The sequence below is a fragment of the Rhinatrema bivittatum genome, chromosome 14, assembly GCF_901001135.1.
Source record: "Rhinatrema bivittatum chromosome 14, aRhiBiv1.1, whole genome shotgun sequence".
NCBI lineage: Eukaryota > Metazoa > Chordata > Amphibia > Gymnophiona > Rhinatrematidae > Rhinatrema > Rhinatrema bivittatum.
The window spans coordinates 64,786,466-64,799,511 of NC_042628.1; the positions used below are offsets into that span (position 1 = coordinate 64,786,466).

Below are 13,046 nucleotides of genomic sequence, written 5' to 3' on the forward strand. Positions count from 1 at the left end.
CTTCCTGTATCCCTCCACCCCTATTACTTCTTCCCTGGTCCTGCTTTCATGCTTTTCATGGTCTCTTATTAATCATGCAGCTCCTCATTCCATGCTCCCATCCTGTGTCACTCGTGTGTACCCCCTTCTCCCTTCCCCTGCTGCCAGCTCCAAGGCTCTTTCCTGGGTCCTGTCCTTTCTACCTGCCCCTATCTCCTGCCCTCATTTCACTGATCCCTGTAATTGCTCTCACACAGACTCCACCCCCTTCCTCCGCATGGGCTTCCATTACCAAGGGAACACATGTGAAGGGCGGAGCCACAGTTGGGCTTAGGAGGCAGTTGGCCGCGCACAAGGAGCTGAGGGGCAGCTGCAGAAAGTCAATGCTTTGGGAAGGATGCAGAGAGCAGGGTTTCTGCTGCTGAGTGCGCTATGGGAGGGTAAGTGTGCGACAGACACAGACTCTGGCAGTAGTAGCTGTAAGGCTACCGCACTCATCAGGGACTTGTTACTGCTTTTGTTCCTGTCCTGAATCAGGGAAGGGTCTCATAAGATCAGATACAGACACTTCTCTGTCATGGTCAGGCATCCCCCAGAGCTCCACGAGGAGGCAGAAAGTTTGAATCCTGCATGACCCAGGGCTCAGGCTCATCTCACCAGAGAAGGAGGGTTCAGATTAGCCAGGAATCTTAATTTCAGGATTTTAAACACAAATAATTATAAACATTTGAAAGATACATAAACATAGCTGTTGTTTTTAGAAGCTGGTCAGGCTATCTATGTTTAATGCTGCAGTTCTAATGTGTTGTGAGCATTTGGGTCTTAGCCTTGGATTAAAATTGATATTCAGTCTGAAATGCTGTACATTTGTAACACTAAATATATTTCTCCCTGCAGGTTTCCTCTGCCAGGACCAAAAGGCAGAGTTTCAAGTAAACATTCCTAAAGCTTTATCAGGTGAAGAGGGTCTGTGTGTGATCATCTGGTGTTACTTCTCTCTCTCACAGTCTAACAAGACATATGGACTTTGGTTCAAGGAGGGAGTAGACCTCCCCATAGCAAGTAGTAACAGCTCTGGAGGACAAGAACCAGTTGTCAGGAGTCGCTTTACCTTCTTTGGAAACATATCAAAACAAGAATGCACCTTAAGGATTGATGACGTCATTAAAGAGGATACTGGAAGATATTACTTCCAGATTCAGAATGAATTTTTGCAAAGTTTCGTATCTAGCTCAGTTGGAATCGATATAGGTTGTAAGTATGTTCTGTGTTTCTGACTTCCTAAAATAATCGGCAGCAGGGCTGGCATGTCCATTAGCAAAAACTTGGGCGGTCACCTATGGGGCTGACAATTAGTGGACACCAAAGAGCAGACAGGTGGTGCTGTGAGCGGAGCCGCTCGTGGCAAAGCAGAGTAGAGATTCGTCGGGTCGCAAGCAGTACATGCTGCTCGCAGCCCTGAGAAGCATAGAGTGGTCGGTGAGAATGTGGTGGTAGGAGTCGGGCCCATGAATGGGGGGGGGGGGGGGGGATGGCGGGAAGGGGGGGGGCGGGCGAAAGGCAGAAGTCGCCTAGGGCACCCACTACCCTTGCACCAACCCTGATTGGCAGCCTTTCTATTAGATGCCACAAATAGATGCCCTTCATGTTGCTGCAGCAGGGATGAGATGACCACAAAGCAGTAATATCACATACTTGTCCTTAGCACTGGCTTTCTTTGCTTTCTCTCTCTCTCTTTTTTAGCTACATTGACCAAGCCTATGATCACGATGCCTGGGATACTGGAGGCAAACGTTTTAGTGACCATCAACTGCACATCTCCGGGGATATGTGCGGGAACCCCCCCCGACATCTCCTGGACAGGAACTTTAATTACACCTTCATCCTCGATTAGCTTAAAATCTCCCCATACATATGGAACATTCACCTATATATCCAGTTTCACATTTACTCCGTCTATAAGTGACCATGGGAAAACCCTGACCTGTTTGGTGAAGTACTCTGCAACAAAAACTTCCGCGGTGAGAACTGTTACCTTAAATGTGAAGGGTAAGTAACTTGCTTCTATTGAATAAAACACTGTGACAGAATAATCCATTTTTTCCCAGGCCATATGTTCATAAATATGAAAGGACCCTGTCCAGTTTGGAATACAGAAGCTATGTCTTCTTCTATCTGGAATGAACCAAAAACCCTTAGAAGCTGTGTAACCTTGTAATATATGTGTGATACTGGTTTCTTGTAGTTTATTTCTTCAGGGTTAACCAGACTATACAAGGTTAAGGCTGTAGAGACCTGCAGTTCAACTGATAGCCCAGCAACAATAATCTGTTACACACCACATTAGCATATAACAGCATTAAACTTTACTGAATAATTAGCAGACTTAATCATTCTGCTCACTCCACAACACATGCACACTGTAGTAGCTTAGACATGAAATACTTCTCAAAGATTTCAATTGGTGATACTTCAGCAGCTATCTCCAATCTTTACACAGTCTTTGCATTTATTTCAGTCTTAGCTGGTGTCCTACTGTGAAGCCTTTTGAATGCTGAAGGTTCGGAGATGAAGTCACGGAGCCCAGGACTTTGCCTTGCAATGGGGTTCCTTGCGGTTCTCAGTTGCTCCTTGCCCCGGAGTGCGCTTTTGCGTTAGCGACTCCGTTCCTGCCTGAGACTTGTGTTCTTTCCGTGCTCAAGTCTTGCTTTTGTCTGGCTTGCTTGCAGTAACCTGTTCTGCCTCAGTTCCTGTCTGGTTCCAGTAGCCAGTTCTACCTCAGCTCCCTGCTGGTTCCAGTAGCCAGTTCTGCTCCAGTTCCTGCTTGCTTCCGTCCAAGCCTGCTTCAGTTCCTTCCTGTCACCAGAACCCTGCCTGCCTACTTCAGCTCCAGCTTCAGTTCCTGCCTGTCACCAGAACCCTGCCTGCCTGCTTCAGCTCCAGCTTCAGTGATCGCCTAAGTCCCAGCGGCTGGACTCCTCCCAGGGGAGAACCGACTTCCAGTGTGAACCTCACCTTCTGCTCCTGCCTGGTATCCACCTCCTGACCTGTCACACTACAGAGACTATAGTACACCTCTCCCCAGTCTCTCACAGGTCGGCCGAAGGGTCCACTAAACACTTCACTCACAACAGATTGCAAGGCCATGGACTCGGCCGAGGTACCAGAATCCCAGGATCTTCCTGGATTGGCTCAGCAGCTACAACAACAACAACAATACCTGGATGTCCTGGCCGGATCCGTTGGGCAATTGGCTGCCCGAATGGATGCTCATGATACCCGTTCTTTGCCTGCTGTGGGTTCGAGACCCGAGGATACAGCTTCATCTATTACTCAGCTGCCGCCGCCTGCCCGCTTCGCTGGAGATGCTAGGATCTGCCGTGGGTTCTTGAACCAGTGTTTCGTGCACTTCGCGCTTCTGCCCCGGCAGTTTCCCATGGACTCCGTCAAGGTAGCATACATTCTTTCCCTGCTCGATGGAAAGGCCCTGGTGTGGGCCTCCCCCCTGTGGGAGTGTAACGACTCCTCCTTGGACGACTTACAGCAGTTCGTCACCAACTTTCGCCAAGCATCCCGTTCCCTGGCGGACTATGCAATGGATTTCAGAACTCTCGCTCAGGAAGTAGGTTGGCAGGATGATAGCCTTAAAGCCATCTTCTTGGAAGGGTTGTCAGGGCGCATCAAGGACGAGATTGCCGCCCGGGATCTCCTGGAAGATCTTAACGCCCTCATTGACATGGCTGCCCACATCGATCGCCGCCTGCAACAGCGAGCACGAGAGTTACGCCTGACAAAGCACAGCCCTGCCCGCAGTTCTCCATGCCCGCTGCCTTCACCCAGGCCTGTCCGTCCTGGTTTATGCCTCTGAACCCATGCAGTTGGGACATGCCCCGCTCTCCCTTGAGGAGAGACAACGCCGCCGCTCGTTGGGCTTGTGCCTTTACTGTGGTCAGAAAGGCCATTTCTTGGCACACTGTCAGCAGCGTGCGGAAAACTCCAGAACCTAGGAGGTCGGGAGGAGCTCCTCCTAGGTTGTGTCACAGCTCCTCAGAGTATGATACCTATTACCTTGGAATATCCTGGAGGGTCCTTGGAAACCCTCGCCTTCCTGGATTTCGGAGCCGGATGTAATTTTATCCAGCAAGACTTGGTCTCTCAACTACAGATTCCTACGCAGAGATGAGAAGTTCCACTCCGGATTACCTCCATTCAGGGAACGCTCCTTCCAGGTCGCATATTGACCACCACGGCTCCCATCACAGTCCACACCGGGGCGATCCAATCGGAGGAGATAGCCTTCTTGATCCTCAAAAAGGCTGTCCATCCCGTGGTGCTAGGGCTGCCATGGCTCCAAAAGCACTCGCCTGTGATCCAGTGGGATACTCTGCAAATTACTAAGTGGAGTCCCTATTGTCTCTCTCATTGTATGAAGGTTACCAAGCCTCCAGCACTTCTGCTTTTGCACTCCACCCTTGGACTTCCAGCACCATACGAGGACTTTGCGGATGTCTTCTTGAAGACTAAAGCAGATATTCTTCCGCAGCATAGTCCATATGACTGCGCTATTGACTTATTGCCCGGAGCTATGCCACTTCGGGGTAGGGTGTACCCCTTGTCCCTGCCCGAGACACGGGCCATGTCTGAGTACATCACTGAGAATTTGGCAAAAGGATTAATTCGCCCGTCAAAGTCGGGGCGGGATTCTTTTTCGTCAGCAAAAAAGATGGCCCCTTGAGGCCCTGTATTGACTACTGAGGGCTCAATGCAATTACCAAATGGGACCGCTACCCTCTTCCCGTGATTCCAGAACTATTTGATTGGCTCCAAGGCACAAGAGTTTTTACTAAGTTGGATCTATGCAGGGCCTACAATTTAGTAAGAATCCGTCCCGGGGACGAAAGGAACACCGCGTTCAACACTCGGGATGGACATTACAAATACCTCGTAATGCCCTTTGGCCTTTGTAATGCCCCAGCAGTCTTTCAATACCCGATGAACGAGGTGCTACGGGAATTGCTCAACGTCTGTGTGATCGTCTATCTCGACAACGTCTTGATTTACTCCCGTGACCAGCCTACGCACCGCCAGCATGTTTGCCAGGTGCTCCAAATTCTCAGAGAACACAGCCTATACGCTAAGCTTGAGAAATGTAGCTTTGAAAAGACTTCCTTGCCATTCCTAGGGTATATTGTTTCGGCTGACGGCTTCCAGATGGATCCAGAAAAAGTCGCTGCAATTAAGAACTGGCCGCAGCCGAGGGGTCTCAAGTCGTTGCAACGTTTTCTCGGCTTTGCTAACTTTTATCGGCATTTTATTCCTGGCTATTCTCGCATAGTGGCTCCTCTGACTGCGCTTACCCGGAAGGGAGCCAATGCGGTGGACTGGCCTGCCTAAGCCTGCCAAGCTTTCGAGGATTTGAAGAAAGCCTTTTTACAAGACACATGCCTCCGCTATCCTGATCCCAGTCAACCGTTCATGGTTGAGGTCGATGCCTCGAATGTAGCTGTCGGAGCGGTGCTGAGTCAGCACTCCGACAATGGACAGCTTCTTCCATGTTCCTTCTATTCTAAGAGTTTCTCCCCAGCTGAGAGTAATTACGGAGTCGGCGACAAAGAACTGCTCGCCATGAAACTCACCTTAGAAGAATGGAGGCAGTGGTTGGAGGGAGCCAACCACCCCTTCACCATTTACACGGATCATAAAAATCTCTCGTTTAGCCGCCAAGCCCAGCGTCTGAACCCGAGACAGGCCTGGTGGTCTTTGTTTTTCGACCGATTTGACTTCACGCTACGATATCGCCCTGGCTCAAAGAATGTGCGGGCAGATGCCCTGTCACGGTCCACCGAGATTGAGGAAACCCCTGAGACGCCTCAGTACATCTTGGATCCCAAGAAAGTGTCTCTCGCCGCCACCTCCGTGTCTTCTGAAGAAAAGACCGTAGTCCCACGCCACTCTCGTAGGGCCGTGTTGGCATGGGCCCATGAATCCCTCACAGGAGGGCATGCGGGCCGTACCGGTACACTAGACCTCCTCAACCGCTTCTATTGGTGGCCAACGGTAAGACAAGATGTTCGCCTCTTTGTTGACTCCTGCCCCACTTGTGCATTGCAAAAACCGCTTGGTGGGAAGCCTAGAGGGTTGTTACATCCCTTTCCTATCCCAGTAGAACCCTGGATGCACATCTCCACAGATTTTGTGGTGGATCTCCCAGCATCAGACGGGAACACGGTCATCTGGGTTGTTGTGGACCGGTTCTCCAAAATGGCACATTTTGTTCCCCTGTCAAAATTACCTTCAGCGCCTGACTTGGCTAATTTATTTGTTCAACATGTGTTTCGACTTCATGGGCTTCCCCAGGACATCGTTTCAGACTGAGGACCACAATTTACCGCCCGCTACTGTAAGGCGTTATGTAAATGCTTCAAGGTCCAGTTGAGTCTCTCATTAGCCTTCCACCCTCAGAGTAACGGGCAGACTGAACGTACGAACCGGACTCTAAAGACCTTTTTGCGCTCTTTTGTCAACGAAAGACAAGATGATTGGGGTAAACTTCTCCCGTGGGCGGAATTTTCATACAACAACCATACGCACTCCGCTACTGGAAGTTCTCCCTTCTTGGCTGTCTATGGGAAGCAACTTAGGCCGCCCTTGCCCTCGCCTGAACCTAGCGCACTGCAAGCAGTGCAACTCTCTGCCCGCTAGCTACTTGCCCTCTGGACGTCTATTCAAAAGAAGACGCAAAGGGCTGCTCTTGCTGCCAAAAGATGGGCAGACACCCACCGTCAGCCAGCACCAGTCTACCTCCCTGGAGACCGTGTTTGGCTAAGCACAAAGAATCTACAACTTCGGATTCCTTCCCGCAGACTTGTCCCCAGATTCTGTGGGCCATTCCGCATTGCTGAGCGCGTAGGAGCCGTTTCCTACCGCTTGCGCTTACCCTCCTCAATGCATGTGCACAATGTCTTCCATGTGTCACTTTTAAAGCCTCTCATCCTCTCCAGGTACCATCCCCGAGCTCCCAAATCTGCAGATCCTTCTGTGCCAGGAGACACCACTTACCAAGTCTGGGAGGTTCTAGATGTCAGATTCCATCAACGTCGCTGGGAGTACCTCATCGCCTGGGAGGGTTGTGGATCCGAGGACAACACATGGGAGCCAGCCCGCAACATCCTTGATAAAGACTTATTGAAAGCCTTCCATCAGGACCACCCAGGTAAACCCGGGCCGGCTAAGAGGGGGTGTAAGAGGGGGGGTACAGTTGCGGTCCCAGTCGCGGCAGCCGCAACTGGCCCCTTACCTCCCTGGCCCTGGTCCATCTCCGAGGGTCTGCAGCCTGTTTCGCGGCATCCCCGCGGGTGGGGACGCTGCCGAGAAGCCCTGCCTGGACGCCTTCTCCCTAGGCGTGCACGCGCACAGAGTCTGTGCTTATGAAGGCCGTTTCCTGCCACTGGAAGTTCCGCCCCACCGATGACGTCAGACGTCGCGGCCTATGTAAGGCTGTCGCGGAGCCCAGGACTTCGCCTTGCAACGGGGTTCCTTACGGTTCTCAGTTGCTCCGTGCCCCGGAGTGCGCTTTTTGCGTTAGCGACTCCGTTCCTGCCTGAGACTTGTGTTCTTTCCGTGCTCAAGTCTTGCTTTTGTCTGGCTTGCTTGCAGTAACCTGTTCTGCTTCAGTTCCTGCTTGGTTCCAGGTTCCAGTAGCCAGTTCTGCCTCAGCTCCTGTCTGGTTCCAGTAGCCAGTTCTGCCTCAACCGAGCGCTCTCTGTTACCTGCCTCATCTCTACCAAGTGAGTGCCCTCGTCTTCTCTGCTCCTCTGCTACAAGTGCTTCTCTCTCATCTCCACCTGATTCATGGCATAACCCGCGCTGCAGGCCACTACCGGATCACATCTAGAAGCATCTCCACTCCAAAGGAGCTGCTCTGGTGTTCCCCTCTCTGCGGACCATTACCAGGAGGACCAGCTTTGCACCACTTCACCCCAGACTGAGTATATGCCCACCTAGTGGGATACCTACATTCCTGCTAAATAAAATCTATTCTGTTTATCATTAGTTTATTTGTTAATTGTTCTTAATTGGTTCTTAATTTATTCTTAATTGATATTTTTTATGTATACCTGAATTCTTATTGACTGATTTATTGTTTATTGTAAACCGAGGTGATGTTATTAAAAATCACGAAATAAATAAAATATATAAATTACTGTTGTCTGTCTATTGAAGCTAGAGCCTGTCGTAGTGAGTCCCCACAGGGCTCCTCCCTGTGGCTGGAGTCAACTCTCACTACGACTCAGGGGTCCACAACCACACTGAACAATAACAAATTGCTAACTCCATGGACTTGGTTCAAGTCTCAGCCTTACAGGCCATGCCAGGCCTGGCCCAATGCATTGCTGAACAGCAACGGACTCTAGAGGCATTGACAACTGCTTTCAATCAGTTGAACTCTCGACTGAACACTGCCACACCAGACAAAAATACTTCATCGTGAGTTCTTCACGAGTTGCAGTACCTTTACCAGCCCCACATGCTTTTTAGGAGACTCCCTGTCGTGTCGGGGCTTTCTCAACCAGTGCTGTATGCACTTTGAACTTCAACCAAGTTACTTCCCTATGGTACTAGCCAAGACCACTTAATTCCTGTCTTTGCTTGACGGGAAAGCCCTGGCCTGGGCTTCACCTCTTTGGCAATGCAACGACCCGATCCTCAGTGACTTGCCGGGGTTTCTGGCTTTATTCAAGTCAGTATTCGACGACCCAGCTCACAAGACTTTCGCCGGATCGGCCCTGCTGCACCTTCAACAGGGAACCAAGCTATTCTTGGACTATGTCATCGACTTCAAGACATTATCCTCTGAGCTCTACCAGGAGTGTCTACGTACAATTTTCCTAGAAGGCCTCAACTCTCGAATAAAAGATGAACTAGCAGCATGCGAACTACCTAAAACACCGGATTCCCTCACGGCCTGGCAAGCAAAATTGATCACCACTTGCGGGAGCGCTCATCTGAGGTAAAGAGCCTCAAAAAACCTTCATCAGGAGGTGTACGACCTCGACTTACCCCAGCAATACAGAACCAGCCTTCTTCAATCCCTGAGGAAGATGAGCCCATGCAATTAGGTCGCAGTCATTTAACCAGCAAAGAAAGACGCCACCGCAAGAAGATGGGTCTCTGAATGTACTGCGGACAACCTGGCCATGCGGTTCAATCTTGTCCTATCTTTCCGAGAAACATGCAGACCTAGGAACCGTGGGAGGACTCTTCCTAGGTCTTACTACTGCACCATCTCCTCCACTAACACTCCCAGCCTCACTTATTTCCGGGACTCTTGAATATCAAACGCTTACACTAGTTGACTCCGGAGCAGGGGGCAATTTTATACTCAGAAGACTGGTTGAACATCTTCAGATTCTCACCATTCTGAGATCCACTCCACTACTCCTTCCTTCAATCCACAGTGAGCCACTACCTGGAGAGATTTCCTGCTCTATGCAACCTGTATGTCTGTGCACGGGTTCTCTTCATACCGAGACTACCTCTTTTTTGTCCTCGATAAAGCCATCTATCCCATTGTACTAGGCCTATCCTGGCTTCAAGAGCACACACCTCATTTTGACTGGGCCACGTTGGAATTATCACGATGGGGTGCAGCTTGCCAAGATAAATGTATGAAGAAGATAACTCCTATGCCCTGCATGGCGACCTCTATCGGTCCACCTGGACTGCCACCTCAATACTTTTCATTTCAGGATGTCTTTTCCAAGACTGCAGCAGATATCCTACCACCACACCGGTCTTTTGACTGTGCAATTAATTTAAAACCAGACCCCGAGCCCCCTAGAGGAAGAGTATATCCACTCTCCCTTTCAGAGACTGAGGCCATGTTGGCCTATATTAAAGAAAATCTACAGAAGGGTTTCATTCGTCCCTCCAAATCTCCAGCTGAGACGGATTCTTTTTTGTTGGCAAAAAGATGGATTCCTTCACCCTTTTATCGATTACAGAGGTCTCAATGAAATTATCATTAAGGACAGATACCCTTTACCTCTGATTTCAGAATTATTTGACCATCTTCAAGGGGCCAAGATTTTTACAAAATTAGACTTAAAAGAGGCATAAACTTAGTACGCATTCGCCAAGGGGATGAATGGAAGACGGCCTTTAAAACTCGTGATGGCCACTTCGAGTATTTAGTGATGCCATTTGGCCTATGTAATGCCCCCGCTGTCTTCCAAAATATGTGTTGCGATCCTGCCCGCGAGGAGCTCGGGCAGGCTCTTACCTCGTGCGGCCAGTCGGGCCGCTGATGCTGTTGCCGCCGCGCCTGTGTCTCCGCGGCCTCCAGGTCCCCCTCCATCCGCCTTCTGTTCCCTGCAGTGGGGCCGACCCGCCGCGAGCTCTCCCTCGTGGTCGGGACTCCCGCTGCTGCTTCTGGCTCTCCCCGGCATGCTCTGCCGCTCCCGGGGTTCTCGGCCGGCAGGGAAGGCGTCCCTGCCGGTGCCCGTGCTGCAGTCCGGGTCCTTGCCCGGCAGGGAGGCCATCCCTGCCGGTGCCTGCAGCCACTCCAACCTCCTGCAGCCTGCCATCGCTGCTTCCCTTCGGCCCCGTGGCGGGGCTGCGCCTGCTGCCTTCCTGCTTCGGACCCTGCAGCCCTCGGCTCTCCCTGGGGCTGACTCCGTGGCATGGAGCCGTCCCTGCAGCCAGCTTACCTCACTCCTGCTTCAGTCTTCGCGGCTGGGAGCCACTAAAGCAGCCTGCCACCTCTCCAGCTTCAGGGCAGGGCTGCTCCGCTGCCTGCCTGTCTTTCTTGGATTCTCCATGTGGCCGGGAGGATGCCACCAGCTTCCAGCTTGCCTCTCCAGCTTCCTAGGGCGCGGGCACGCCTCTCTACTCCTCTTCTAGGGCCAGCCAGGTGTGGCCCCCTGCTGGCCCCTCCCTGGGCGTTGTCATCATCAGCCCTACTAAAGGGCTCAGCAGTCAGTCTGTCTTTGCCTTCGCAAGGAGTTGGTCACTCCTGGGATTCTACCATCCTTGCTCCAGGAGTTGTCCGTGTTCCAGCCTTCTGCAAGGTCCAGTGTTACTTGTTCTCTGTTGGAGCTCCTCGTCCTGTCCTGATGTCTACCTGCTGTTCTGGTCCTGATGTCTGCTTGATGTTCCAGCCCTGATGTTTGCCTGTCCATGTTCTTGCCCTTGGCCTGTCTTCCAATCCGATCCCGTGTTCCAGTCCAGTTGATGCCTTTACCTTGCCTTCGGCTGCCGGTGTGCAGCAAACCCTGCTTCAGGCTGCCGGTGTGCAGCAAACCCCTGCTATATGCTGCCAGGAGTGCAGCAAGCTGCTTCTACCCTGTTCCTGAATCTCCTGAAAGCTAGCACCTCGTTCCTGTTCTTCAAGATGTCCTGGTGGCTCGCGGCAAGCCATGTCGTGGTCCGTGACCAGCCCCATGGGCGGGCTGAGTAGGGCGCTTCGTGATGCAAGCCATGCACCTTGTTCCTGAGTCTGTGAGAAAGCCTTACCCTGTTCCTGAATCTCCTGAAAGCTAGCACCTCATTCCTGTTCTTCAAGATGTCCTGGTGCCTCGCGGCAAGCCATGTCGTGGTCCGTGACCAGCCCCATGGGCGGGCTGAGTAGGGCGCTTCATGATGCAAGCCATGGACCTCGTTCCTGAGTCTCTGAGAAAAGCCTTACCTTGTTCTTGAACTCTCTGAAAGCCTGGTATCCTGCGGCAACCCCTGTTGTGGTCCGTGACCAGCCCCACGGGCGGGCTGTGTAGGGCGCTCCATGTTGCCAGTCTCGTACCTCGCCCTTGAGTCTCCTGTATGCATCATACCTCGTTCCTGACTCCACGTCTGCACTTCCAGTACCTTGTCTCTGAGTCCACCTCTGCACTTCCAGTACCTTGCTTCTGAGTCTACGTCAGCACATCCAGTACCTTGTCTCTGAGTCCACCTCTGCACTTCCAGTACCTTGCTTCTGAGTCTACGTCAGCACGTCCAGTACCTTGTCTCTGTGTCCACGTCTGCACTTCCAGTACCTCGTTTCTGAGTCTCGTCTGCATCCATGTTCCAGTCCTCGCTGCCCTGGCCTCCATCCGGCCTGCCGCTTCATGCCGTACCCTGTGGCAGATCCGAAAGGGCTGGGAACGGTCGGAGGACTGTCCACAAGACCAACAAAAAAAAAAAAAACAAACAAAAAAAAAGAACCAACTCAAGTTAGCCATGCTCAAACCGCTCCTCAAAAAACCCAACTTACCTACATCAGACCCAGCTAACTTCAGACCCATAGCAAACCTCCCTATGATAGCCAAAGTTATAGAGAAAGTTGTCAACAAACAACTTACAGAATTTCTTGATGAAAATAATATCCTCACCTCAAACCAATTTGGCTTTCGTAAGACTATGAATACCGAATCGTTACTAACATCTTTATCAGACACCATCATCTTCAACCTTGAAAAGGGCCAACCTTGCCTCCTCGCTCTCCTGGATCTCTCATCAGCGTTTGATACCGTAAACCACACATACCTCCTGCAACGATTAATAGACATCGGCATTTCAGGAGCAGCTTTTAACTGGTTCAAATCGTTTTTGGAGAACAGATCATACAAGGTCAAGATAAATAACAAAGAGTCCCACACCATCGAATCCAAGAGGGGGGTACCGCAAGGATCATCCCTCTCTCCGACTCTTTTCAATATTTATTTGCTCCCACTATGTCAACTACTCACTAACCTTAAGCTAAGACATTACCTATACGCGGATGATATTCAAATCCTCATCCCTATAGAAGACTCCCTACACAAAGCCATATCATATTGGAATAAATGTCTGTCTGCTATCAACAATCTACTCACCAGCCTCAACTTGGTCCTAAACAAAAACAAAACCGAAATCCTCATTATAGCACCGGAAAACTATACCCCCCCTTCACATTCTAACACTAATCAACATCCGGACACCAATACAGGATCCAATTCAAGTCTCTAGCGATGATACATAAGGCCTTATACAACATCGCGCCTCTCAACTTAACATTTCAAATTCAACTACACACATCCGTAAAACCTACC

At 50.9% G+C, this 13,046-nt stretch overlaps 1 protein-coding gene across 1 annotated transcript in view; it reads left to right on the forward strand.

Moving 5' to 3' along the window:
* The first annotated feature begins 337 nt into the window (after window positions 1–337).
* The window catches only part of LOC115076168, a 190,843-nt gene continuing 178,134 nt past the window's right edge, over window positions 338–13,046 (forward strand). Inside the window, exons 1-3 of the mRNA XM_029577309.1 lie at window positions 338–419; window positions 877–1,233; window positions 1,723–2,028. Coding sequence (XP_029433169.1) covers window positions 377–419; window positions 877–1,233; window positions 1,723–2,028 — 706 coding nt within the window. The 5' untranslated portion in view covers window positions 338–376. The remainder of the gene's footprint in view (window positions 420–876; window positions 1,234–1,722; window positions 2,029–13,046) is intronic.